The sequence below is a fragment of the Erigeron canadensis genome, chromosome 2 (genome assembly GCF_010389155.1).
Source record: "Erigeron canadensis isolate Cc75 chromosome 2, C_canadensis_v1, whole genome shotgun sequence".
In the NCBI taxonomy this organism is placed as follows: domain Eukaryota; kingdom Viridiplantae; phylum Streptophyta; class Magnoliopsida; order Asterales; family Asteraceae; genus Erigeron; species Erigeron canadensis.
In genome coordinates this window covers 41,585,842-41,613,447 of record NC_057762.1, presented here as the reverse complement: position 1 = coordinate 41,613,447, position 27,606 = coordinate 41,585,842, and the positions used below count along the sequence as shown (strand labels likewise).

Sequence of the window (27,606 nt, the reverse complement as noted above, 5' to 3'; positions counted from 1 at the left end):
AGGTATATTACTCATAGAAAATAACAATTTTCTTTTCGAAAAGCAATTATTAATTAGTTTAAGTTTTTAAATTGGGGGGGAGTAAAGACGTAAAGATCACTATCAAATCAATAATGAACATATATTATTTATTCAATTGGTGCACATGTAAACCAAATTTTTAGGAAATCCTTGTTTATACTATAACCACTTGATATTTTGTCCGCATATGACTATTCAAAAATTAATCTAAATACAAATTTTATTTTATTGTTACTTCAAAAGAAGTTTCAAATTCGAATTTTTAGTTGGAGTTAACCATAAACGTAGAAATTAATCTCATTTAATCTGTAACAATAAATTAAAACTAACTCGTCATCTTGAGCAGTGGCAGATGCATGTATTGTAGAGGGGGTATGCAATTGCATATCCTGTTTAGTTCCTATACAATGGCAAAAAAAAATATTTTTTATGTTTATTTTTATAATTTTACTACTAAGTGCATAACTACATATCCTCAAAAACAAAGCTTATTTAGAATCTGACATCCCGGTCAATAAAGTTTAAGCTAATGTATGTATTCCTATCTATTTCCCTACTGGAATTGAAACTTATCATCTTTTTCTTATTTTTTATTACAAAATCTTATTAAATCACTCTTCATAAACTCCTTGTATAGAAAGTCTTTTTAAGTGTTACTCATTATTTTTCTAAAAAGTGCTTTTAAGCTCAATGTTCTTTTATCGTTTGATTTTCCTTTTTAACATCTTTTAATGATTACTCTTAGGATTTATTGAGTATAATAATAGTTGTAAATGACGTGGTAAGTGATTTGCACAATATGTATGACTAGAAAAACAGCTAAATGCTCAAATGCAAAAAAAAATAAAAAAACAAAAAAACTCTAAAACTAGTGCCCCTAGTGCATTAGTTAAGAAACATTTAATGAACTTGTTATTTCCTTATTAATCAAAAATTATATTTAATGTGTATTAATTTAACATAACAATTTCTATTTTTAAATGAATAATTAATACATATTTTCATATTTTAGAAAGGTTGAACTTCATTAAATGCTACTTAACTGATGCACTAAGGATACTAGTTAGCAAATCCCATCTATTAAACTACATTATATTAAAAAAAAATTATTTAATTGTGTACACCCTTGTTTAAATCTCTTGATCCACCACTGATCTTGAGATAAACATAATAAAATGAAAATATTTCCTAATAAAAGTTGTAACAATATTTGGTTTTACACGGATTCTTTTAAGGACTACTTAGTTAAAAAAACGTATAATATGAGTATGTAACTTTTAAATGCATCTATGAGTACCTATTCTTATTACGAGAAAAGATTCCTTAAAATTATCCTAACTATAATTTTAGGATATCCCTTCCCATTTACTCCGTATTACACTTGAAACATTTGTATGTCATCTTCTTACCCGCCCAAGCACCATCTTTTCCAAGCCAAATTTCATTTTGACTAACTCCATTTTTTCCAAAGAATCTACCTTTAAGCCATCAATCCATCATCATATATTTCCAGCTGTTAAAGTCTCATTTATTTTTCTCGATGTACAAAACCCATCAAATATCCGACAGTTAAAGGTAGAGATTGAGAGATAGACCTTGTAAAATTCATATATCGTTTGCTGAATATATTAAAAATGCTTTTAAGATTACATTAACATGTATGTTATTATTTTGTTTAATAATATATATATATATGACTATCATCTTATGCTATGATTGATCGACATCATCATGAAAAGGAAATATAATTATACTAAAATGGCAGTCATTTTTGAGCATATATGATAGTTGTTGGAGCAAGATATTGACGTATATATTGTTGTGTTTTATTTTTATCACTAGAAAAATGAAACAAGTTACAAGATATGGTTTTCCTTCCTTATTGGAAATAATATTAAAGTGTGGATTGATAGGAAATTCCTCTGATCTTAAATTATTATTTTTTTAAATCAGTTATTACTCATCTCACAAAAAATAAACTCACTTAGCACAATAAAACACGTTAAAATTAAGGCTTGGACTATTAACTTTTTAATCCCTTAAATTTGTAACTTTATAAAGAAAGGATATTGGACATGGAACACATAATTTACAATCTATATATTGGTCGAAGTAATATACTAATATCCGTAATATGTAATGAATAGAAGAAAATATTTAATTAAAAACTTCTCCTTCATTGATAGAAAAGTTCAATTTTGTAAGATGTATATTTGTGATCAAGTTCAACGTTGATATACGATTCCCTTTTAATTTAATGTTTAATGTTGTTATCACAAAGGAGTGGTTGACTGTATAACTTCATTTTTCTCTAAGATATCAAACTTTTCTCTAACCTTATATACGACATTTTTCTGTGTGGTAACTATAGTCCTAAGGCCGGTCCTTATATAGGACATCGGCGTTGCGTCTGAAGGCCATCCGACGCGCAAGACCCGTTCGACGCTACTAGCATCGTTGCGTCTAGCGGGCAACGCTTCCAAAATTGAACGCAACAAGAAGTGTAGATTGTGGGTCTTTCTTGTCTTGTTTCCGTTGCCAATAAAAAAAAAGATTTTTTCAAAAGTTTTCAAATACAACGGCTAGTTTTGTTGAATTTTGTATTTTTTTTCTTTTTCTTCTCCTATATATACCACTATCACACTATCCTTTTATTTCACACTATCAAATATACATATTTCTATCTATCTTAAACCATCTCAAGCACAAACCACCCCAAACAAATGTCTAATTCATCAGCATCATCCTCCTCTAGCTCTGATTATGAATCAACCGAATACGAATCAATCAATCGAGTTGTTTCATAAATGAATGCAGTTTTCAATCCCGGGGCAATAAGCGCTTGTCTTAATGTTATTTTTGACGAAGAAGAAAACGAGAGCCAAGCAGCTTCAAGTTCTTCAGCACCCAAGTTGACTAGAAGGGTGATCAATAGAGATCACCTTGGTGCTGCAAAACTATTATACGATCATTACTTTGCGCCTAACTGCACTTACCCACCTGACATGTTTCGTAGAAGGTTTAGAATGCGAAAGGAAATGTTTATCCGCATAGCGCGAGATATACACTCCTTTAACAGCGTTCAACCGCTAGCACTTTCAGTTTTCCACAAAGGGGCGACGGATGCTTCTGGTCGCCCCGGTTTTAACAATTTTCAGAAATGTACTTCCGCAATACGCCAGTTAGCGTATAGCTATAAGGCTGATGCTTTGGACGAGTACTTGCAAATGGCGCAAGATATGGGGTACCAGTGTTTAGACGCTTTCTGCAAGTGTGTGATACACCTGTATGGCAGCTGTATCAACGCGAGTACTTGAGAAGGCCAACAGAAGCAGATATCGAGCGGTTAACTGTTAAACATGAGCAGGTTCATGGTTTTTCGGGTATACTTGGTAGCATAGATCGTGTGCATTGGGGGTGGAGGAACTGTCCGATGGCATGGCAAGGGCAGTACACGCGAGGCAACAAGGGCCATCCTACAATCATGCTTGAAGCGGTTGCTTCATATGATTTGTGGATCTGGCATGACAGGGCTCCTAAAGTAGAGTTTTTGATTAATGGCCACCAGTTTGGAAAAGCATATTACCTAGCAGATGGTATGTATACTGAATGGGTCACTCTTGTGAAGTCTTTCAAATGCCGGATGGACCCGAAAACCACCAAGTTCAAGAAATTCCAAGAAGCTGCAAGGAAGGATGTCGAGAGAGCATCTGGGGTTCTTCAAGGTCGTTGGCAGATTGTTGAGCAACAAGCCCAGGCCTATAGTGTGAACAAAATATATCATATTATGTTGTGTGATTCTGCACAACATGATCGTTAAAGATAACAGGCGCGCAATCACACAGTTTGAAGAGGAGTTGATAGCTAATACTGTCCTCCCAACTAGTACGTGGACTGAAAGGTGTTCAACACAGCTTCGTATGTACGGGGAGGTGCGCGATAGAAGGACTCATCATGTAACACCCCAACAAGGCGGAAACTTTGGGCATTAGTAGAAAAGCTCAGCGTGACATGGAAATTAAGTAGAGGTGCTTAATGCCTTCAAGGATTGAGTAATCCATACATAATTCAAGTACATATACAAGTTACGGATCGAATAATACACAAGGAGCACAACACCATCAATAGTTTACAAAAGAGATAGTCCAAATGATGGCTAACGATCCTAGGCATAACCCATAAACAGGTGCAATGGATCACGGATCCACAAAAGTCCAAGCTCAATCCTATCACATGCAATGCAATCATCCATCACGTCTTTGATTCACTTGATTACCTGAAAAGCGTACTAAAAAGCGTCAACATAAAGATGGTGAGTTCGTGGGTTTTGACTATAAGAAACAAGTGTCGGGATAACAACCGTTTAACCTTGATACGAACATAATTAGATCATTAAATGATCATAAAAAGCATTTGGAATGAGATCGGTATAAGAAGCATTTGGAATGAGATCGATACGGAAATCAAGTTCACGAGATGGAGGCAAACCCGGTAGGTCATCCGGGAATACATCCGCAAAGTCTTTAACTACGGGCACGGTTTTTAACTCAATTTTAGTAACATTTGCACTATACACTTTCCCTTCCCATGGCTCGGTTGTCTCACCTTGGACCACCAATTCTTCCCCGCTTTCCAATGGTATTCTCACAACCCTACTACCACAATCGATCATCGCATTCATAGCCGACAACCAATCCATACCCACGATTACATCAAAACTATCGATATCAAAAGGCATCAAATCTATGTAAAACGGGTGGTCACATAATTCTAGCACACAATCACGAACAACTTGACTAATTCTAGACAATCCACCATTTACCATTTCGAGTTCAAGGTGATAAGACAACGGGCTAAGACTAGCATCGATCAACGGAATAAAATCATTGGAAATGAGGCTATAATCGGCCCCGGAATCAAATAACACGGTAGCATATTGGTGATTGAGAAGAAAAGTACCTGCTACAACATTGGGATCGACACGAGCCTCGGTCGCATTCATGGCAAAAGCTCTTCCACGTGGTACTAGTTGTTGTTGTTGAGGAGCTTGTTGTTGTTGACCTTGTCCTCGATTTTGATTGGGACCGGCAATTTGCAATTGATTCGGGTGCACGGTCACTTGAACTTGTTGGCCAATGAGGTTGGGACACCTATTACGGTAGTGGTCTTGGCTACCACACTCGTAACAAGTACCCCGGGCCATAGGAGGATATCGAACATTGAGAGGCATAGGATTCAAAGGAGCGGCACGAGGGTTGGTAGGACACATCCTTGAAATATGACCCACTTGATTACAATGAAAGCAAGCATCACACCGAGTGTGAGCCCTATGATGACGATTACACCGAGGGCATAAAGGAATAGCCCTAGCCTCCCTTGCCGGAACGACCGCTGCAAACACTTTTCCACCTCTTGATGGCCTCTTTTGGTGGTTTCTTTCATCTTTTTTGTGCCACTAGACTCGGGCACATCTTTCCTCTTGTTTTCATTCTATCCTAGCTCACCACCCTTCACAAGCTCCATGGTGACACTAGCGGTTCGGGTGATAGCTTCATTAATAGTTAGTGGCATGGTAGGGTGAGTAACAAGCACCCTCACCTTATGGGGAAAACCGACAACATACTTCTCCACCTTTCGATCTTCGGGTTTAACTAGATGGGGTATGAGTCTAGAAAGTTGGCCAAATCGGCGAGTGTACCCCACATGATCGGCTCCCTTCATAGTGAGCTTAGTAAATTCTTCCTCCAAATTCCTCATTTCATAGGGTGGACAATACTTAGCAATGATCATTTGTTTGAAATTCTCCCAAGGAATGGAGTTAGCAAGATCGATCCCCAAGGAGTCTGTTTCAAGGTTCCACCATTCAAGTGGATCACCACTTAACATGCCAGTGGCGTGTGAGACTCTTTGATCAAGAGTGCATCCACTTCTAGGGATCACGGATTCAATCTTCTCTAGCCACTCTAAACAACCGGTGGCTCCACCTTCACCTTTCCACTCCACAGCTCTACAAGCCTTGAAGTCTTTAAAAATGCAACCTTGACGATAAGCATTGTTGTTTTTTTGTTGAACATAAACATCTTCCCCATTCGCATTCTCATTCTCATTCTCATTTTCAATATGAACCGCTTCATCTTTCGGTTCTTCTTGTTCATTCCTATCCATGGCCGCCGAGATTCGGGCCACAAGTTCCGGCATAAGCTCATTGAGAGCTTGAGTGATAACCTTGGTTCTTACCGGGGGTTTGGCACCACCCCGGCCACCTCGGCCACCACGACCTCCACGATTGCCCCTACCGCCTCTACCACCTCTTCCGCCACGATTTCACCTTCATTCTCTTGAACAATTGGCTCTTCTTGCTCGTTTTGACGCCTATAGTTAGTGTTAGCTCTCTTTGGTCTAACCATCTTTCCTGAACACACGTGTTAGATTAACAAGTTAAGTTCCACAGTTCACACACGGATATCAAAATCGACCTTCAAGTAACACACAATTTCTACATCAAGTCCTTTTAAATCATTGCACAAATATAATTACCTCTACGGGGATATTAACATGGCAATAATCTAAGGCTTCAACGATCACACAGTTCACAATCAACAATATAATCACAAATCAATTAATATCATATCAAGGGGGGTCAAGTCATAACAAGGCGGGTTAAGCATAGTCTGAATCTAACTTCAACATTCACTACATTAAAGGTGTATGTATACAGGGTGTACCAGCGGCTAACCCTCCACGCCGTTAATATATTGAATGGATGTCAGAACTCGGTTCCGTTATGTCTTCTAAGTATTGGTCGGGTATGTATACAAGGTGTACCAACGGCTAACCCTCCACCTAACCAACACTCATTAGACACACCGGGTTACCTACTATGCCTTATCCGCAATGCGCAATCTACGAGATCATTAATTTCCATATGACTTAGGGTAATCATGGATTCGTTGATCAGGCTCCTCTATGATTACCGAATGTCATACTTCCGCCTATGCCATCGTTTCACTTTGCTAGGGACAAATGACAAATGGTTCCAATATTCCACACACCAACATTCATCACAATGATCCAACAACTAACGGTGTATCCCGACACTATTACGATCATCAATAAGTTTATCAAAACCCTACGAACTCTGATCAAACAATTCCACACATTCCAAACAATTCACATTGCACACATAATTTCCTATCAAGCAAGCTAAATATGAAGTGTTTATGCAATGGTTATAGTCTAGGTCATTGCACCTAATTCTCTATAACCACGGCTCTGATACCATTCTGTAACACCCCAACAAGGCGGAAACTTAGGGCATTAGTAGAAAATCTCAGCGTGACATGGAAATTAAGTAGAGGTGCTAACTGCATTCAAGGATTGAGTAATCCATACATAATTCAAGTACATATACAAGTTACGGATCAAATAATACACAAGGAGCACAACACCATCAATAGTTTACAAAAGAGATAGTCCAAATGATGGCTAACGATCCTAGGCATAACCTATAAACGGGTGCAATGGATCACGGATCCACAAAAGTCCAAGCTCAATCCTATCACATGCAATGCAATCATCCATCACGTCTTTGATTCACTTGATTACCTGAAAAGCGTACTAAAAAGCGTCAACATAAAGTTGGTGAGTTCGTGGGTTTTGACTATAAGAAACAAGTGTCGGGATAACAACCGTTTAACCTTGATACGAACATAATTAGATCATTAAATGATCATAAAACCTTGAATTGGATCGATAAACGATCACACAACCTTGAAACCTTGATTGAGCCATTAAATGATCTCATAATTAGGATCGTTAAACGATCACCAAGCCTTGAAACCTTGATTGAATCATTTAATGAACCTCATAACCTCGATATGAACATATACAATCACACAACCTTCATTCACAATTCAAACAAGCACATAACCTTGATAAACTAGTCAAACAATCATACAACCTTGATTCACAATTCAAACGAGCACATAACCTTGATAAACTAGCGAAACATTCATACAACCTTGATTCACAATTCAAACGAGTACATAACCTTGATAAACAAGCCAAACAATCATATAACCTTGATTACTTACATAAACAAACACATAACGATTAAACAAAGCCATGAAACACGATGTACACTTTTCACCCCAAAATCATGTAAAGAAAAGAGGCTATGAACACCTTAGCTTTAGAAGTCGCTAGAAAGAGATTTAAGTGGGTGAACGGAGAGCACAACGATCACAAACCTATTACATCAACATCATAGCATCACAAGGTATCCTAACGATATGGTATAAGTAGTTATACAATGCCACAATCACCATAGGTACGTTAGAAGTGACTCTATGATGTTTGGATACAAAGTAAGAGTTTTGGTCAAATACGTTTTAACGACTTAGCACCAAAAATCGACATAAAAATCAAAGTGTTTAGATTTGAGTTTAAACAATTTTGTTGACCTTAGAATGATGTTATAAGACTTCCCATGAAGTTACAAGTCGATTGAATATGGAACGAAGCGGGAAGTGAAAAAGTATCCGGTGAGGACGGTGGAGCAGGGTATTTGTGCAGAACAAAGGTCGTGCTCAGCCTTGCAGAGGCCGTGCTAAGCCTCTCAGAGGCCGTGCTCCCAGTGACGGGCATAAACCCCAAATTTCCAACTAAAAACTCATTTTGACCTAACCATCGACTAGGAGAAGCTTCAAGACTCAAACTTAAACATAAATGAACATAACCCACATCACAAACTCGATCGATAACACCAAATCTTGCTCAAATCGATCCTTAACCCATTTCAACCCTAATGGAACCCTAGTTTGACCCAAATTCATTTTTGACTTGATTCTTGACCCAAAAACACTTGAATATGACTAGAAACATGATTATAAACATGAAATGGTGAATATGAGATAGTTTTACTTACCAAATCTTCCACCAAAGTGTCAAACCCGAAATTGACCCGAATTGGATGATTTCTTGCACTTATAAACCCAAATTTTTGATATGTTGATAAGATGATGATATAGATGAATAACCCTAACAAAATCTTGACTGAAACATTTAATTTGATGTATTAATTTTAGAGAGAAGGAGGAGAGTGCAAGAGAGTTAAATGCTCTTGCATTTAAGAGAGCAAAAGAGATAAGGAAAATGAATGAATGAGAGGGAGAGAGGTGTAAGACTTTGGTTGGGTCATGGGTATGGGTCTAGGATATGGGTTGACCCATGGATAGTTCATTTATATAATCAATCTAGTTACACCACAAGTTTGCAATCGACCGTTACATTAACGACCATTCGATCTCATAAAACACCTTGAATATCATGTAAACACAACTTGACTAAAAAAAACGATCATTATATATATAAATGCATATTCACCTTGAACACAATTAAATCATAGCCAAACTCGATCATATATAGAGTAAATGATCATTATTAATCAAATGTACACAAAACTAATGGGTCAACAAAAGTCAAATTTCTCGAATGTTACACATCATGAACTCGGCAATGCTCTGATTGAACATGTTTGGAACCTCCTAGAACGCGACCGTCAACGTTGATGCGTAGTTCTTTCTTTCCTAATAATGTGATTTTTCACAATTTATGTTTTTTAGTTTAATTTTAAGTTTTCAAATAAATGTAATGTGTTTTATGTTTTTTTTAAGTGTTGTAATGTGTTTTTTAATAATAAAATGTGTTTTAATTATAAATAAATGTGTTTGTTTAGTTTTGTGAAAAATAAAATAAAATAATATAATAATGGATGAATGGTGTTAGAAGTGGGGGTTATAAGGAAGGGTGTGTCTTGGTGTGTCTAGAAGAGAGAGAAACTGATGAATAGTGTTAGACGTAGGTTAGAAACGGTTCCTTATAAGGAGAGGCCTAAGTATATAACTAGTATTTTTACCCGGGCGTTGTCTCGGGTTAAAAACAAAACCGTAGTAACAAAAGTTAAAACATTAAGCCGAAAACGAAATTTGCGTGGCAAAAGTTAAGAAAACAAAAGTTGTGGTTAAAAGTACGAAAATAAAATTTTGGTAACAAAATTAAGAAACCAAAACTTATGTAGTAAAGGACTTAATAAACACAAAGTTATGTGACAAATATTAGAAAACTTAACAAACTTAAACTTGAAAAAACTTGAAAAAAAACTGCATTAAATATCCTTTTATAACAACCGTTAGTTATTCAAGCAATACCTAACGGTAAAAATAAGAAAGAAAAAAACATTTGATGGAGGAAGCTTAAAAACTAAAAGTTATGTGGCAAAAAGTAACTAAAACAAAACTTTAGTTGTAAATATAAAAATACTTAAAGTTTCTATAAAAACATCAAAAACAAAATCGCATTCTATTCCAAGAAAATTTTCTATGAAAACAGAAAACAATGTTTTTTAACTTTTAATGAAAAACTTATAAATATTTTTCTATTGTTTTCCATTTTCATTTTTTTTTACTTATTTTTTCTCCTTACATCTTTAACATGTTTTCTAGTTAATTAAAGTTTCTTTTCTATTATTCCTTTATACTTCATTTTATCAGGTTCAATTTCATATATAAAATTATCTTATTTATAAATGATGACCAGATCACATTGATTTTGTTTACGTTTAAATTCATTATATATATTGATAAACAACTTTGGGTTCAATAATGAAAACATAAATTACAAAAGTCTCTCATTCTAAGAAATATAAACCATAAGTAACAAATATACACTCTTCCTTTTTCTTTTTTTTCTTCATAATTCACGGTGTCCCCCAGACAGGTTTCTTCCACTGCCACCAGCTTCAACCGTTCTCAACTCCTTCTCCACCGCGATGACTTTCGCCGGAGCAACATATTTAGAAGCAATAAATGTAAAATAAATCATATTCAAAACCCCAAAACCAGCTATGATAAAATAGTAATAGTCCAGCTTGTTCTTGTTAAGATCATGACCACCTAACCATGGGGTCCTTCCATTTGATCTTGTTAACTTATGTATAATGTTGACAATCAACGAGCTTAAATAGCTCGAGATCGATAATGTGATGAAAAATATTGCACTTGCAACTGTCCTCATGTTTTCGGGCATTTGTGTAGTGAAAAACTCCATAATGGCTACACTGTTAAATGCTTCTGTCAAACCCGAAAGCATGAATTGAGGAATCAACCAATAGATATGTATAGGTGCAATGTAGGTGTCGTTTTCCAAAGATGAATCGCGACGTTTTCTTTCTGTAAGCGCGGCTGTTACCATACAAAAAATGGACATAATGATACCTAGTCGAATTCTCATTACCATTGTTAACCTTGAATCTCTTTTTAAAAGCTTCATAAGTTTAGGTATGTAAATCCCTTCATAAATAAAGATCCATATCGATAAAGTGATCATCGAGATTTCACTCATCCAGCCCGGTGGGATCATGAACTTGCGCCCAATTTTTCGGGTCATTTGCATTGCTTGAAGAACCCCAAATGTGCTTTGTTGATCAATCACAAGCATACAACCCATACCCGAAACCCAAATAGGCAAGATTCCAACTACACATTTCAAGTTTTCAACTTGTTGTACACTGCATAATCTCCACTTGTTTTCAGCCACACCATTTGCATTGACTTCACTCGGGTCAACGATCATTGCTGCTTTCTCTAAGCATTTAAATCTCTGTGTTCGGGCCACATTCTTTTGTTCTAGATTATCATCATTTTGAGGATGATAAAATGAGTAATTTTTGTTATGATCATATGGGACTTTACGTTTTCGTATTGAAGCAACGATCACTTGCACGATATCAGTGAAAACACTTCCTTCCGGTTTCTTGACTACATACGTATGCCGGCCAATCAAGAAAATGGTGACAGAGGAAAACAAAAAGAACGTAGGGATTGCGAAACCAATAACCCAACTTATGTTTGTTTGAATGTAGACAACTACGGTTAGAGCTACGATTAGAGCGACAGTAAAGGATAGATACCATAAGTTGAAGAAGCTTTCGAGTTGTTTCTTGCCTTTGGGTGTGGTGGTATCGAATTGATCAGCCCCAAATGCAATACCGCATGGCCTTAAACCACCAGCTCCTAAGGCTAAAAGGCCGAGCCCGATGAAGAGCAGCCCGAGTTGCCAGTTTTCAGGCTGAACACAGTTAAGATGATTGGTGCTGCATTTGGGTGGTTTAAATTTTGGTACACCTGCAGTCAATGTCATCATACCCATACCCTGTTTAAATAAATAACTAGTCTGTTAAACCACTTAAAACCATGCAAAAAAATATTAACATACATTATCCAAAAACAAAGTCTTAATGAATTATAGGTCTGGCAAAATGGGCGGGGCGGGCATGTTTGGGTACGGGTCGAAGCGGGATGTAGTACTAGCTATAATTTATAGTACTACAACCCAAATGCATTAACATATTCTTTCTTCAAACATGATATATAGCCATATAGGTTATATGTTAAAATGATTTATTATGTTCATTTTAGACATGAGAGGATTGCACATAACGTTCTAGCTTGTTCCCAACATTGTTAATATTCACAATTAAATATAGCATATTCAAACACCTTATTAATACAAATAATAACTACTATGAGTATGTGATAGCACCTTTATAAAAATTACTTTAGAATTGGATTGGATCGATATCCAACAACCACCATATATATTTGAACGGATATATAAAAATCTACTCCATGCCATATATATTTGTATAAACTCGATCTACGTACCAGAAGGGATGCGAAGGAGCCGTAAAGAAGAGTAAGGAATTTGCCAATATAAGCATCTGATAAGAACGCACCGGCTAGGGACGAAATATTGCATGTACCAATCCAAATCGAAACCACATTCACAAGAAAAATGCCGCTCATGTTGTAATTCGAGCGTAGATAAACAGTCATGTTCATAACCAAACTCATCGACGCCAACTTTTCAAATGACTCATTTCCTGTTCCATCAAAAAACAAAAAAGAAAAAATAAATCAAACACTTTCATTTTTGAACTAATAAAAACTTTTGTTACACAATATACACTCAAAAACCAATACGTATACGTAAAAAACGTTGATTATTAGTTACCAATAATATATTTGATTGCTTTCCAGCCTCCTTTAGTACTCTTGGCCGGCTGTGACGGCGGCGGAGTGTTTTCTCTATCCTCGGAGGTGGCTGAAGAATGACGGCGGGTTTCCATTTTTATTCAAGCTAGTTTTATGACCATGGAAATTATATATAAAGAATCGGTGATCGGTGAGGGTATAAGGGTAATTATGATCGTTACAATCAGGGTTAAAATGGTAACTTTGTAGTAGTGATTATGTCACACGTGAATAAATCTTTTTGTTGAGTAAAAATATTAAGGATAAGTTTGTTAAGGATCCTAAGTTGATGGAGTTTAGTTCTACATTTTCGCCGAATGAATGAACTTCAACTTAATTAGTCATCACGTACACATGCTTTTTTTTTTTTTTTTTTTAAATTAAAATGACTGCAGTAGTTTGTTGTTCGATTTTTCTAATCTATTGTAGTAGTTTTTTTTTTTTTTTTTTCTTTTTCTAAATATGTGTCATCAAACTTTAAGAAGTACATCTTCGGTTGTTTTATAGCCACATTGTGGTATTGTTCGAGGCTTTGAGCACTATGTAATTAAATATTTTCCTTAAATCTACGCAGCAAGTTTTTACAATATACACATACACGTGAAAGGTTGGAGGGCCAGATGAAAGACCCAGATGAAAGAATTTATTTCAACAAGGTAGTTCGCGCCACCAATGTTGGCGTCAGTTTGTGCAAGCTTATTCGGTAATGGGTTGGGTTTTTTTGATGCGTAAGAACTATAAAGCAAACATTTGATGAACTACTATAATACTCTGAACACATATTCCACATAACTGCCAAATTATAATTTGTAACCAAAACACTCGAAGACCTGGAAGTCTAAATACAGCAATAAATAACCTACTCTAAGACACCCTCCACTACAACCCACTACAGCCCATTGGCCAAGTCACTAAAGCTTTTTCCCAAAAACTGAGTGCTGCACTGGACATATAATCTCTGTATGAACTTCAAACTAAAAGACCACATATCAATTAATACTGTAACATTTGTTTTTCTAATATTGTGTTTTGCTATTCTATACAATAAATGAATATACTTTAAAGCTCAAAGAATCAAAATCCTTTTCTCCAGCTTTCCCAAACATCAACACATTGTTCATCTTTTCTAGTCACAAAACATCTTATTTCCACTAAAACACAAATCTATAACCCTGTTTCCTCCCATATCCTTTATTCTTCCCAAGTGACTTTTTCTAAACACTCTTTCATCCTTTCCATCGATTCCGTTTATAAGCCACCCATCAAAACTTCAGACCATACCTCCAATTCACCTTCTTTACTACTCGTACAAAACACTTGATTCCCATGGCTTTTGATCTTGCAACCAAAGCCCTTCTTTCTATCTGTTTTATAGATTTCTTTGTGCTACCAAGAGACTTAACTTCTGCTATCAATGTGCCTGAAATCGATACTGGACACATCTCCTGAGTTAAACCAAATCTTGAAAATGGCTGAAAGGATATCAGAAATTGTAAAATCGGAAAAGCAATATTCTTTTTCGCGGCACCTCCCCATTATTCTAATGAACCAAAACCCATGTACATTTCTGCTAAAATAATCACTCTCAATCCTGCGGGCATTAATTCTAACAATGACTAAGGCAACACAAAAACAAAGTACATCGTATGCAACCAATTGTCTCAATAAAAGCCTTTCATTTGAAAAACGATCAAATAAACAGAGAACGAACTATTTAATTTACTCTTTAAGGGCACCATCCTATATGCGGCATGATATAATAATGGAACAAATCATCAATAACAATAAAGGAATAACAGATAGCCAAATTTTAATTGAATCGAATGATAAAATATAAAAACAAACCTGAGATCATCCATTGCCGATGTTCTCGGAATAATCCCTTTAACCGAAAACTTATTAAAATTGGAAATAAACCTGTTAGATACGATCGCTCACTTATAGCTACCACCTTCCACTTCAAAACTAGTACATTGAAGAAGCACATTTAAGAGAGTACTTAATTTCTATAAATCTATACAAATGCAGGCAATACTAGTTATGCATATAAATCTCAAAAACAAATCATATCTCAAAAGTCATATAAATATCTAAACTATGCAAAATGGTGTCTTAAAATTTTGTATATTGTTGAAAAAGATGTGTTGCCAGCTGAATTAATATCACATAGATCGAATGAACAATTTGATTGATTCAGAAGTAACAAAAACATATCAATAATCATAAGAAACAAAGAAAAAACCCATATGAATTATTATATATATTAGCATAATATGATGGAGAAAGGGAACATATAACCACAGCACTGCCATCAATGTCAGTGGTAGGAAGCTTCTTCAAAGGAGAACCAAGTTTAATCATCCAACAAATAGTAACCCATTTACCCATAAAAATGTAGAGTTGAGACCAGTGTCTAAGAAAAATTATCCTTACAAAAAAAGAGGTTATAAATAGCTGTTCGTCAAACACCCAGCACAGCAGAAGATGTCACAACCAAAGGCTGTAATTCCATAAAGAGAATGACATGCTAGAAAGAAAGAACTAAACTGAAACCATACTTACAGATAACTCTCTTCCACTGTCATCATCAGTGACTGCTTCTTTGACATTGACAGAGAAACTATATTCCTGGTCACATCCCATGTACGAGTTGCTCATGAAATATAAAGTAAAGCTTTTCCTCCCGGATTCACTTGGAGCGGTAATATGATCAAGTTTGACCTTCAACTTCCTTTCCAACAAAACCCACTTAATTGTAAGCAACTGGTTACTCGTTGTATCACCGACAACAAGCCACCATCCCTCTATTTTAGCTTTCGGAAATCTTGGCGCATCTACAGGCCCAACCTCAGTCCTACCCTCAAGATCACGTTCAAGAGTCACCACCAACGCAAAATCCTCCCCAGCCCTAATATTATCACTATCCAACACGTCATATGATACATCAATACTAGGATAACGGTTACAAAACTTTGCGACATCCATCAACTGTGAATCTGACATTTGTAATAACTCCCGCCTTTCATCATCCTCCATATTCGCTAAATCAAACACGGTCTCAATACTACTTCCGGGATTTTCTTCGCATTTTTTGGCCAAATCTTTTGTAAAATGTGGCAGCTGCAAAAGAACAGAACCCTGTCTCCACATGCCTTGTGTCACCATCTGGCTAGCTTCCATAGCTAAAAGAGCAGGGCTAAGCCACTTGTTACTTGCAATAACATCAACCATAGCTTCAAGCAATCTACTAGCAATAAGAAGCACTTCTTTCTGGTCAGAACCAAGATTTCCAGCTACTATATGCCTCGAAAAGTGAGCTTGTAGCAGTGCATTAGCCTTAACATGTGGGTCTGCATAATTTGGATTGTTGATGAGAAATCTTTGATGATTAACCAACTTTTGAATTAACTCTTCTTCACCAGGCCGTACCAGGAGTGACTCATACTCCAATGCTGAAGCTAATGTATCCAAAAGAGCCTTCAAATTTGTCTTACTAGTTATCAAAGAACTATATCGTTCAATAGTTTTATAACTGATATAATGATATGAAGCAACCATACATAATTGTCAGATGCAAGAACAAAATCTTTCTGAATGTTAACACATTTGCTTGCTTCCAAATCACCTAACGTGTTTTCCACAAGCTCCGAAAGGTGATCTGATATATGCCTTTGACTGACACCTTGAAGATTGTAGTAATTAGGATTCTGGGTGAGCCTTCTGTACATAAAAGTCCTGGTTATATAATCAACAGCTTCTTGTTCGTTTGTAATCACTTCAGCAGCCACTTCAGCATTCAAATTGTCATGTAAGTGATGATGCAAATGGCTTTCAACTGGAAGCCCTTCAAACAAGAACTTCTTGTAGTATTCCTTACGTGGGGTGTGACAAAAGATAACACATTTCCCAGATTGATCCACAAGAGGTCGACTCGCAAGGCCTATCATCTGAAGAAGATCAGTAACGGGATAATCAGTGTGCGAATTATCCGAACCATTATAATATTGTGTTCCCATGACCACCACCAAGTGTGCACGAAGAGCAACACCCCAGCACATAGCACCACTCACTACACATACTTGAATGCAACCAGTTTCAAAGAGTGTCCTAACTATATCTTGGTCAGTGGTAGTCAAGCCCTCATGTAGATAGCCCACGCCATATTTCAGAGTTTCCCTCAACGCAGGTTCCCGAATTCTATCAATAGATGGGCCCAATTCATTTTCAGATTGTAGTAAGAACAAAGGCTTCTCATTATTCGCTGCAGCAAAAAGTGTACTTTCCCAACTCGAGTATGTCATCAGATCAACAGCTGTTAGGCAGGCGTGCTTGCTTGTAGGAACAAACACAATGGCTGGCTTTTTATTCTTAGCATGTTGTACAATAGCAGCGTAAGTTGGTTTGCTCATTGCTTGCATTCTGGCCTCAAAATTAACAATGTCTGTGCCATGAATATAGATTTCTAGGGGTACTGGCCGAACTCTTGGTGAAAAGTTAAAAATACCATGTGAGGTGGCACCAATCCATTCACCTAAATCTTTTGCATTCGCAAGAGAAGTCGATAACCCCACTATTCGAATGCTATGACCCTGACTAGCAATGTATCTCATTCTTGAGACTATCACCTCCAAAACTGGACCACCTTGGCCCCCAATCAGATGCAACTCGCCAATAATAAAAAGAGTTACCTGCTTAACATGCTTTCTCAGCTTCCAACAACGAGATAACACATCCCATCTATCAGGAGTGCTGATTATTAACTGGCTTGTTTCAAGTAATTTCAAATCCGTTGATCTTTCTCCGGTCAGCATGCAAACACTCAACCCCAGACCGTCTCCAAATTCACTTTTCCAATCATTACACCGTTCCTTGGCAAGTGCTTCAACAGGAGCAATATACACAGCACGCATAACACTATTTGGCCCTTTCTGATGGTTCCTTAAAATAGCAAATTCAGCACATGTAGTTTTCCCGCTTCCTGTTGGTGCAGCAGCCAATACATTGTCATCGGTGTTATACAGCACCGTGAAAAGTTGAGTTTGAATGGGATTAAAGTGTTTGAATTTTTGATAAAGAGCTTCATATAATGGATTTCTCAAAGCAGTCACAGGGAGTGGCTGCATGTCCAGCAACTCTGTTGGTGGTGGATACTTTTTAGGTAAGATCAAGTGACGGAATGAAATGGGTAAAACCGATAATGACCCAAGCCACCTATCTGAGACGACCTTAATAAAGTACTGCGGAGGGAAAGGTTCATAAATGGGGACAACAAAATTCAAAGTGTGGTCTGCATCGATATACTGCTTTTTCAGCAAGAAATACTCATGATGAAGTACGTGTTCCCCATCATTATCCTCTACAATCACCCAAAACGGTTCTACATAACCATGAATGCTGTCATCCCACTGGAAATCTGGAGTAATTGTAAGCTCAACCCTTAAGATGGTGTGGGTAATCGGTTGAGTATATGATACCAGATTAAGCTTTGGAAACTGGTGAATGCACTTGTGAAGATTTCTCCCCAACTTTGGGGCATGAACTAGTTCTCCTAGCTCCTGTGATGACAGATCATAATACCTTTCCTATGCCAGATCTTTCTTCTCCAGTTTCATCAAAATATCATTTTTAATCCCTTGAAATTGGCGAAGAGGGGTTTGGACACTCCAGATCCTGTCATTAACCATTTTGCACAAACTCAAAGCTTTCTCAGCTAGCTGTGCCCACCCTCGTTTCAGTATGATCTCAAAAAGAGCACGTATAAGATGACCCGCACTCTGCAAAACCAAAACACAAACTTGAGTTAAAAAAAATAATCACAAGTTATAGAAAGTTAATGAAAATGTAAAAAGATAGAACAAACCTGAGTTATGAACACCATGTCAGAAGTCAAAGAGAGTCCTTCAAGCTTTAGCCGAGAAATATATGCTTGGAGTAAGATATTGATCTTTGCACTGGGATCTTCCAAATTTTCCTTGATGGGAATAGCAACACGGTCCAAAAGCATTGCCAATCCCATCTTCTCATCTTGTCTTACTGTTACATATTTGAACTCCTCACTAAGTGAGAACACTCGACATAGCTCAATATCACTCATAGTGGAATCCAAATGCTAATTGTAAGTGGCAATCGTTCCATGAGTTATGTAATAGTAACTTGCAATTCGGCCCAAATCAGTGACTTGAAAATAGCCACTTTTTCTATCATACTTCACCAAGTTGTTTTTGTCCAGTATTGTGGCGGCCGAATGGACCTGCAAGGAACAGTCATAAGCATCAATTTCTCAGATATTTCTAATGTCTATTACCAAACTATATACAGCAATTTACATTTAAATCCTCCGTATTTAACAACATTAAACAAAATGCTAAAAAAAAAATTCCAATATAAACTACTAAGTTCCCATATACAATAGAACATGTTCAGCATGTTTAAAAAGTAAAAACTAGCTAAGAAATGCATTTAGAAATACTAAAGCACCACATAGCACTCAACTTAAAACTTCACACACTAAGTTATTGTCCACCCCAACCCAGCACTTGGTTTAACAATCTCCGATATATTGTTGACTAAGTGCATTCAAACACCTATTAATAGCACTGAATCTGGACTTTGGCACAGTAAGGGGGTACTATATTACAACAATAACAGCCAAGCCAACAAGTTCTAGCAATTAAACAGAGGTAATGCGCCACCATAGAAAATGATGAACCAAATTCCACAATTAAATTGCAGACGCTAAGATGCACCTCTCTTATTGGCTATGGCTTTCACAGATACAGAACAAACCAGCTTTTGGTTAAATGGCGTAGAGTTAAGGCCTGAATGGGGAAAATGCAGCACATGAATTTGAGACACATCAGAAAACTGCACTAAAGCTATATCCTTAAAACAATGGAAACATCACTATCTTTTGAATTTTCTTCTGACAATGGCATCCCTAATTAAACTAAAAAGGTAATAGCTCTTAGGAAAAGTATTTATATTCAAGAAAAATATCCGTCGGAATATAATAAATGATAATCTGCAAAATGAAAACTATAAAGAAAAGAAATTGGAGTGTGTTCAGAAAATTACCAGATCAGCCATCCGATCATCGAGTAATTGATCTTTCTTCAAAGCATCAGGTGATAAACCATAAAGAGCGGGGTTCTGTTCCATACGCACAGACAAGTAAGTGTAGCTAAGCCAATTGAGGGCTTCTTTTGCATTTTGAACAGTTCCAAGGACTATTTCTGCATTCAATTGATCAGCCAATTTGGACAGAAACTGACTTTCAATTGGAAGCTGTTGATTCATAAGGGAAAGATAATAATGCAGCTCACTGTGTCCTGTTATTACAATCCCTTCTCCGTAAATATCAAACTGTGGCCTCCCTGCACGACCTAACATCTGCATAACATCTAGTGGACTAAGCTCCGTCCATGCTCCTTTTTCTGGATTATAAATCTGCGTTCCTTTACACCCCAGGCAAGAGTAGCAGTTGAAACCAGTACCTGAACGTGTCCCCCAGCAAACAGTTCCTCAACAAGTTGACGGTCAGCCCTGGCCATGCCGGCATTATGAACTGCCAAACCATAGGGTAATAAATCTTTAAGATCGTTGCTTTTTACCAGCTCTGTATGCTCACGAAGAATCTCACGGCTTGCACAATTCTCTTTCAAAAAGACCCCCAAAGTGTCATTAGCAAGAGCAGTGTCTCTAATTGCACGGGCAGTGTTCGTTGTTTCTTTCCTTGAATGCACAAATATAAGCACCTGATGCTTTCCAGCCACACCTATAACCTTTTCATAACAAATATCATTCATCAATTGGAATCTTTGCAGTGGCTTCTTTACTGTGATTCCAATATACTGCTGAGCAAGTGGGCAAGGTCTGTAACTATTGTCAAAATAAAAGAGACCTTTATTTACGTCAACACGCATAAATTTTGCAACATCATTAAAGTTGGGAAGAGTGGCTGATAATCCAACCAGCCGAATATTTTCTTTTGTGGTCTCAATTTGTCTGACAGTTCTTGCCACGATACTTTCAAGAGCAGGTCCTCTGTTGTCATGCAGAAGATGGATTTCATCAATAATTAGAAGCTTCACAAGTTGAGTATAGGTACAGTTTCCTGATTTTCTAGTTATAATATCCCACTTCTCAGGGGTAGTCACGATAATTTGTGTTTCCTCAATTTGTTGTCGGGTCAAAGACTGATCTCCACTCAACTCCATCACAGTGACACCATAATGCTTCAAACGCTTAGACAGGTTTCCTACCATTTCAGCAACAAGGGCTTTCATTGGTGCCACATAGACTATCTTGTAGTTACTATGGTTGACCGAACCATCCCTATCCATATGCAAACCTATCTGTTGAAGTATGGTGAGCATAGCAACGTTGGTTTTCCCAGCTCCAGTAGGAGCACAAAGTAACATATTATCTGCATTAAATAGGGCAGCATCATAGACTTTACTCTGAACCCTATTTAACTGAGTCATTCCCAGCTCCGTTGACCATTTAAACAACTGTTCCCAGTATCCCTGTCAACGATCTCCCTTTGATCCCGGTCCTCTAATCCAGTACTACTCCCATCCTTCAAACGCCTTGCTTCTTCTCTTAAGCTTTTCTCCACGTTTTTCTGTCGTTCCGTTGCTGTTTCCCTCATAACATGTAACTGCTTCAATATTGCAAACAATTCAGGACCCATTCCCATCATTTTTTCCTCGATTAGTTTCCTCTGTTCTTCCTCTTCCGCCCTGGCCAAACGGGTACACCACACAATCTTCAGCCGGTGCTGTAAAAGGTATTTGACAAGGCTAAACTTATCAAACTGCAGATGTACCAACAAATTCATTCCAACTTCACAATCATCACCTTGTTCAAGAATCTTTAGTACCTCTTCAGCAAGCTTCCGACTCTCCAGTGAATCAATTCGCTGCTCATAAGCCTCAGATATTTTCCTCTGAAGCCAATAAGCACCAATCTCATGTACATCAAGTGTCATATCCTCATCACCATCGTCTAAGTCATCAACAGCCATACCTTCACCCATCTGCATACCGTTATCCCCATCTTTATCCAAAACATCATCCTCATCATCTTCCTGCACCAAATCGAGATCACTCTCTTCATCATCCTCTTCAAACTCAACAGCCACACCAATATCAACACCATTGAAACCATCTTCACCGATTGCTCCTGCATCATCAAAATCTGTTATACGTCTCCCAATAGAAACCAATTGATCAAAAACCCAATCTGACATACAATTCAACACCTTCTCAATATCCTTCTTTTTGTCAACATTCTTCAATGTATCGTTCTTGAGCACACCCAAAATCTCATCCGCAGCACCAGTAACAACACTCAAGGGCTGCCCGCCCAACTGCTGTTGTATCACACTCAGCATTTCCTCATAAGCAGCTCGTGTTTCCATCATTCTCGGCTCGTAAACCCCTCCATCCTCTGTTAACGCAAGCACACTCTCTTCCTTTACAATCCTCCGCCTTTTTCCCTTATTAATCATATCATCATTCACATCTTGAAAACAATTCTTTTTCTTATTATTCTTATTACTTAACTCATGTGGCCTCCCAATATAAGCCCGATCACCGAAACGTTTAGGCTCGATTTTTCCATTCAAAGACTCTCTGCCTCTCCACTTGGCTCCTAACTATCGCTTAACAAACCTAGAATTACTTGTCAGCACTAAACTCGAGTTCGCTTTGTATTCGTATTGTTTATTTCGAGCATGTTCTTCTGCACTTCCTAAATTCGACATTCTTATAGTATCAACCGAGCTTTCGAATTCAATGAAACGTAAAAAATCACCCCCCAAAAAATATAACGGAATCAGTTAATTAATAATATATTCACACACAATATATCCAAATTTAATAAGTGAACACGCTTCCCTCGTGCGGATCACGTGCTAGGGTTCGTATGCGTGCTAGAAAGATGACTACTGTAAATAATACGAGTAGTAAAATACTAAGTTAAAACTGTAGATAAAACGTATATAATAATAATTGAGAATGATTATGAGCAAATTAATAAAGTTAAAAATTATAATTACCTTTGATTTGGATATAGCAAATTCGTTGACGCCGGAAGTGATTTTGAAACCGTAAATAGTACATGGAGATAGAGAATTTTTTTACGGATACTACTTTTTTCGAGCCTCGTGATGCATATATGAACTTTGTTTTAGAATTTTGTAAAACTATGAAGATCGGTGTCTTAGACACCGGTTTTAATGTTTTAGAGGCAAAGCCGGTGTCTTAGACACCGGTCTTGGGTTACGTGGCGCAATTTCTGACAAAGCCGGTGTCTAAAGACCGGTCTTCACTTCATCAAAACTAAAAGCCGGTATCTCAGATTACGGATTTCCGGATGAACTGTAGCTCCGTCAAAACCGGTGTCTTAGACACCGGTCCTACTCCACGTGTTGAATTCCCAGCCAAGTGTTTGTTTACTTTCAAAAAAAACTAAAGATTGTCAATGGCGGAAGAAAAAGAAGAAAACATAGCAGTTTGTTATTCGTTCAGGAAGAAGATAACTTTAGAAAGAAATAGAAATAGGAATTGAAAATTTGAAAGGTGACGTATGTTTATCACTATATATTATGTGGAGGCAAATAAAAGAATAAAAAAATGAGGGTGGAGCTATATATAGACATGTGTAATGGTGTTTTGGATGGATAAAATTTATAGGGACGGTGTTGTCGTAGACGAAAAAGTAATACATGGCTGCAACTTTTTTCCAGGTGGCTATGCGAGAAGAGTGAGGGGTGGAATGTGTTTTTGAAATCAAAAAGCGCACTTACATATTAGGCGATGAAGTATTGGCGTTTATCTTCAATCGTCTTTGGAGGTAGAAGTAGAACATAGAAGGGTTAATGGTATATTGGTATTGATGAAGAGGGGAGATTAGAGTGGAAACTAGATTGGATACACAATAATTAAGTTAAATTAAACAAAATATCTAATGAAAAAAGGCTTTAGATTGGCAGGAGAAAGAAAGAAAAAAAAGATTAAAAACACATCATCATTTATATTAATATTATAAAACACATTATATAGATTAAAAACATTTTTTTTTATAAAGTGATTAAAACATATAATTAATAGTTTTTTATTAATAATAAAAATAAACCTAATATAAATCTTTCGTGGATTACAAATAGATCACCAAAACTCCGAATAGATTGGTCGAGTTGGTGTAGTTTTAACTTGTAATTTGATTTGTTTTTGTTCTCTTGAAATGTACTACTAGTTTCTCGCTAGTGCTATATTTAATAAAATCTCCTTTTGAATAAAAAAAAACACCTAATATAAATCTAATAAAATATATTAAAAAAAAGGTTTCAAAGGAAAATTTGTTAACTAATAAAGCAGTTTCATAAATATGTTAATAATGCAAGGGTTAAAATGAAACTTAGATATTAATATATAGTCAAAGTAAAGAATCTGAGAATTGTCATCGTCTTCCTAAAAAAAACTGCAACTAAGTTTTTTTTAAATATAAAATTCCCTTTTTCAGATCATAACAAAATAACTTTAAACATTATATACATACACCTCTCGATTGATCTACTTGAATAATAGTCGAATTTCAAAAAAAAATAATCATATCACGTTTTAAGACCGGTGTCTAAGACATCAGCTTTGACAGGGAAGCGACAAACAAGTTGAAGACCGGTGTCTAAGACACCGGCTTTGGTTGCCACGTATGATAGGACCGGTATTTGAGATACCGGTTTTGCCCAAAAATGTTAAGACCGGTGTCTTAGACACCGGTTTTTGTACTTTTGTAAATTTTCAAACAAAACTTCGTATTCACACCAAATGGGTTGATTTTAGTCGTATCCGTACAAAAAGTTCGGAGATAGAGGGATATATATAAAGGGAGATGGTGAGACTTGAGAGGCGGTTAGGATTAGGAGCGACCTTGCTACGCATGCAACTTGCTTTCCAAATTTTCGACCTGTCATATAATTTTTATTTTATATTTTAGTTTTCTCGATATTTTTATTATTAATAAAATAGAAAAAGGAGAAACTTGGATTAAAATATTAAATAGATTAAATTACCAAATAAGTTATACGTTATTATTTTTATGTTCGATAACTATAAACTAGGCAAGGCACGACTATGAAACAACTACAAATGGGTAAATATTTGTTCTTGTTGAGTTTATATTTTTAAAGATAAAGAATAAACATAAAAAAAAGTAACTGCCAAAGACGAGGCTTCATATTTTGTAAGTGCTTAAAATATAACAGTTTGGACATAAAAAGAATTCTTGTAACCAAACTAATCAGGTGTATTGATGGGTGATCCTTAGAGGGGATCAGGCTCCAAGAGATAAAGCAAAAGCTTGGGACAATTTTCTATATATTTCTCAAAATGCAAGTACAAGAACATATAAACGTGCAATGTAACCGACTCAACCTACCACTATGGCGACATGCCATTTTCTTAGGAAACTTCCATGTATGACTCTTTGACTCTATCAACTACCTTATCCACTACATGAGACGTGCAGTAAAACAAAATAATGCAAATAAACTAAATTAAACTAAGTAACGTGTTGGTTTCTTCTTGGACTCCCTTTTAGGCCTTGCATCAACGAGCTGGGCTTGTGAAGATGATTGGGCTGATGGATCAGGGTTGCTGCTCGTATCAATACCTCCCTCCTGAAAATCGACATTGTCCGCAATGTTGGAAACCTGAGGAAAACGGGAGCAAAAGTCTTCAGCCAATTCCCATGTTGCTTCCTCGAGAGGCCGATTGTGCCATTTAACTAGAAGTTGATTGTGGCCAGCATCAGACACTCGTTTCTACAGGATTGTTTCAGGAACCCATTGAGTGTCTTCGACAACCGGAAGTTCATCCAATGCAGTTGTGGTGATATCCTCAGTGCTGTAATGTTTCTTGAGTAATGAGACATGGAACACCGGATGTACTTTCGAACCTGCTGGTAGCTCTAGCTTGTATGCAACCTTGCCAATACGTTCCAGAATTTTATAAGGACCATAAAAGCGTTTTGACAGCTTCTGGTTGGACCTTGATTGAACTGAAGTTTGTCGATAATTCTGTAAACGTAGATAGACAAGATCATTCACCTAAAATTCCTTGTCCAGTCGCTTCTTGTTTGCCTGCTTTACCATGCGTTCTTTTGCTCGTACAATAGCTGTTGTCAATTGTTGAAGTAGTCATTCGTGCTCCTGTAGTGATGAATCAATAGATTCAATGTTGTTGTCACCTGGGAAATACTCATGGATGGATGTAACATCACGACCATACACTGCTTTAAATGGAGACATATTAATAGATGAATGGTGGCTTGTGTTGTAGGAGAATTCTGCCAGGTACAAGTACCGCTGCCAATCTGATGGTTTATCAAAGACGAAAGCACGAAGGTATGACTCCAAGCACCTATTAACGACTTCAGTTTGCCCGTCTGTTTGTGGGTGGTAGGAACTCGAATGAAGTAACTTAGTTCCCATTTGCTTGAATAATTCTGACCAAAAGTGACTCACAAACAACGGGTCACGATCAGAAACTATTGTCTTTGGAAAACCATGTAAACGATAAATTTCCCTCATGAAAACAAAAGCCAAAGAAGTGGCTGTGTAGTGGGTTGGCAAGGCGACGAAATGGGCGAACTTGGAAAAGTGATCAACGATCACCCAAATGACTGTCTTTCCATTTGATGATGGCAGGTGGGTTATGAAGTCCATCGAAATATCAAGCCATGGACCTGCTGGTGTAGGGAGTGGTTGTAACAGACCGAAAGGCTTACGATTGGGGCTCTTGGTTGCCTGACATACTTGGCAATTTTGGATGAAAAGCTCAACATCTTTACGTAAGCCAACCCAAGAGAAGATCGAAGCAATTCTTTTAGTAGTTGCTGTAACACCCGCGTGGCCACCTAAGTATGAAGAATGATATTCTTGCAAGAGCTTAAGGCGTAGTGTTGGAATAGGGGGAACCATGATCTTGCCATGTCGGTAAACTAAGCCATGACGAAGGGAATGGGCAGCAAAGGCTGTTGGGTCTTCCACAATCTGATGAACCAATTGTTTTCCTTGTGGGTCTTGTCGAAAATACTCTCTAAGTGTCTCTAGCCAAGCTGCTATAGGGTAAGAGATAGAAAAACATGATGGAACTTCAACCCGACTGAGAGCATCCGCAACAACATTTTCTTTCCCTGGTTTATAATGCACTTCATAATCAAACCCCATTAATTTCGTTGCCCATTTGTGTTGCTCAGGTGTTTGAATGGTTTGAGTAAGCAAATGTTTAAGGCTATGATGGTCAGTGAAAATTCTGAAACGACGCCCCAATAAGTACTTGCGCCACTTTTTAACTGCCTCAGTGATTGCATAGAGTTCCTTAGTGTAAGTAGACTGCCCCTGCATAGTTGTGCACAACTTTTTGCTAAAGAAAGAAATGGGCTTGTTTTGCTGAGAGAGAACTGCCCCAATGGCCATGCCCGATGCATC

General features: G+C 37.1%; 2 protein-coding genes and 1 pseudogene across 2 annotated transcripts; 1 reads left to right on the top strand and 2 right to left on the bottom strand.

Moving 5' to 3' along the window:
- The first annotated feature begins 2,828 nt into the window (after positions 1-2,828).
- On the top strand, positions 2,829-3,841 carry LOC122588285. Its single transcript, XM_043760399.1, has 2 exons — positions 2,829-3,265; positions 3,343-3,841. The coding sequence occupies exons 1-2, from the start codon at positions 2,829-2,831 to the stop codon at positions 3,839-3,841; spliced, it is 936 nt and encodes a 311-aa protein (XP_043616334.1).
- A 6,837-nt stretch (positions 3,842-10,678) lies between these two features.
- On the bottom strand, positions 10,679-13,207 carry LOC122588284 (protein NRT1/ PTR FAMILY 2.8). Its single transcript, XM_043760398.1, has 3 exons — positions 13,093-13,207; positions 12,744-12,961; positions 10,679-12,231 (listed from the first exon to the last, which is right to left on the bottom strand). The coding sequence occupies exons 1-3, from the start codon at positions 13,205-13,207 to the stop codon at positions 10,771-10,773; spliced, it is 1,794 nt and encodes a 597-aa protein (XP_043616333.1). The 3' UTR covers positions 10,679-10,770.
- Positions 13,208-13,894: 687 nt separating this feature from the next.
- LOC122589043 lies at positions 13,895-23,695 on the bottom strand (annotated as a pseudogene).
- Between the last annotated feature and the right edge of the window lie 3,911 nt (positions 23,696-27,606).

Bases quoted from the DNA above. Each gene is read 5' to 3' on its own strand.
- LOC122588285 (XM_043760399.1), top strand. From the start codon at position 2,829: ATGAATGCAGTTTTCAATCCCGGGGCAATAAGCGCTTGTCTTAATGTT. The intron at 3,266-3,342 runs GTACCAGTGTTT...GTACTTGAGAAG, and splicing joins CAAATGGCGCAAGATATGGG to GCCAACAGAAGCAGATATCG.
- LOC122588284 (XM_043760398.1), bottom strand. From the start codon at position 13,207: ATGGAAACCCGCCGTCATTCTTCAGCCACCTCCGAGGATAGAGAAAAC. The intron at 12,962-13,092 runs GTAACTAATAAT...TTGATGGAACAG, and splicing joins AGCAATCAAATATATTATTG to GAAATGAGTCATTTGAAAAG. The intron at 12,232-12,743 runs GTACGTAGATCG...TTATTTAAACAG, and splicing joins GCTCCTTCGCATCCCTTCTG to GGTATGGGTATGATGACATT.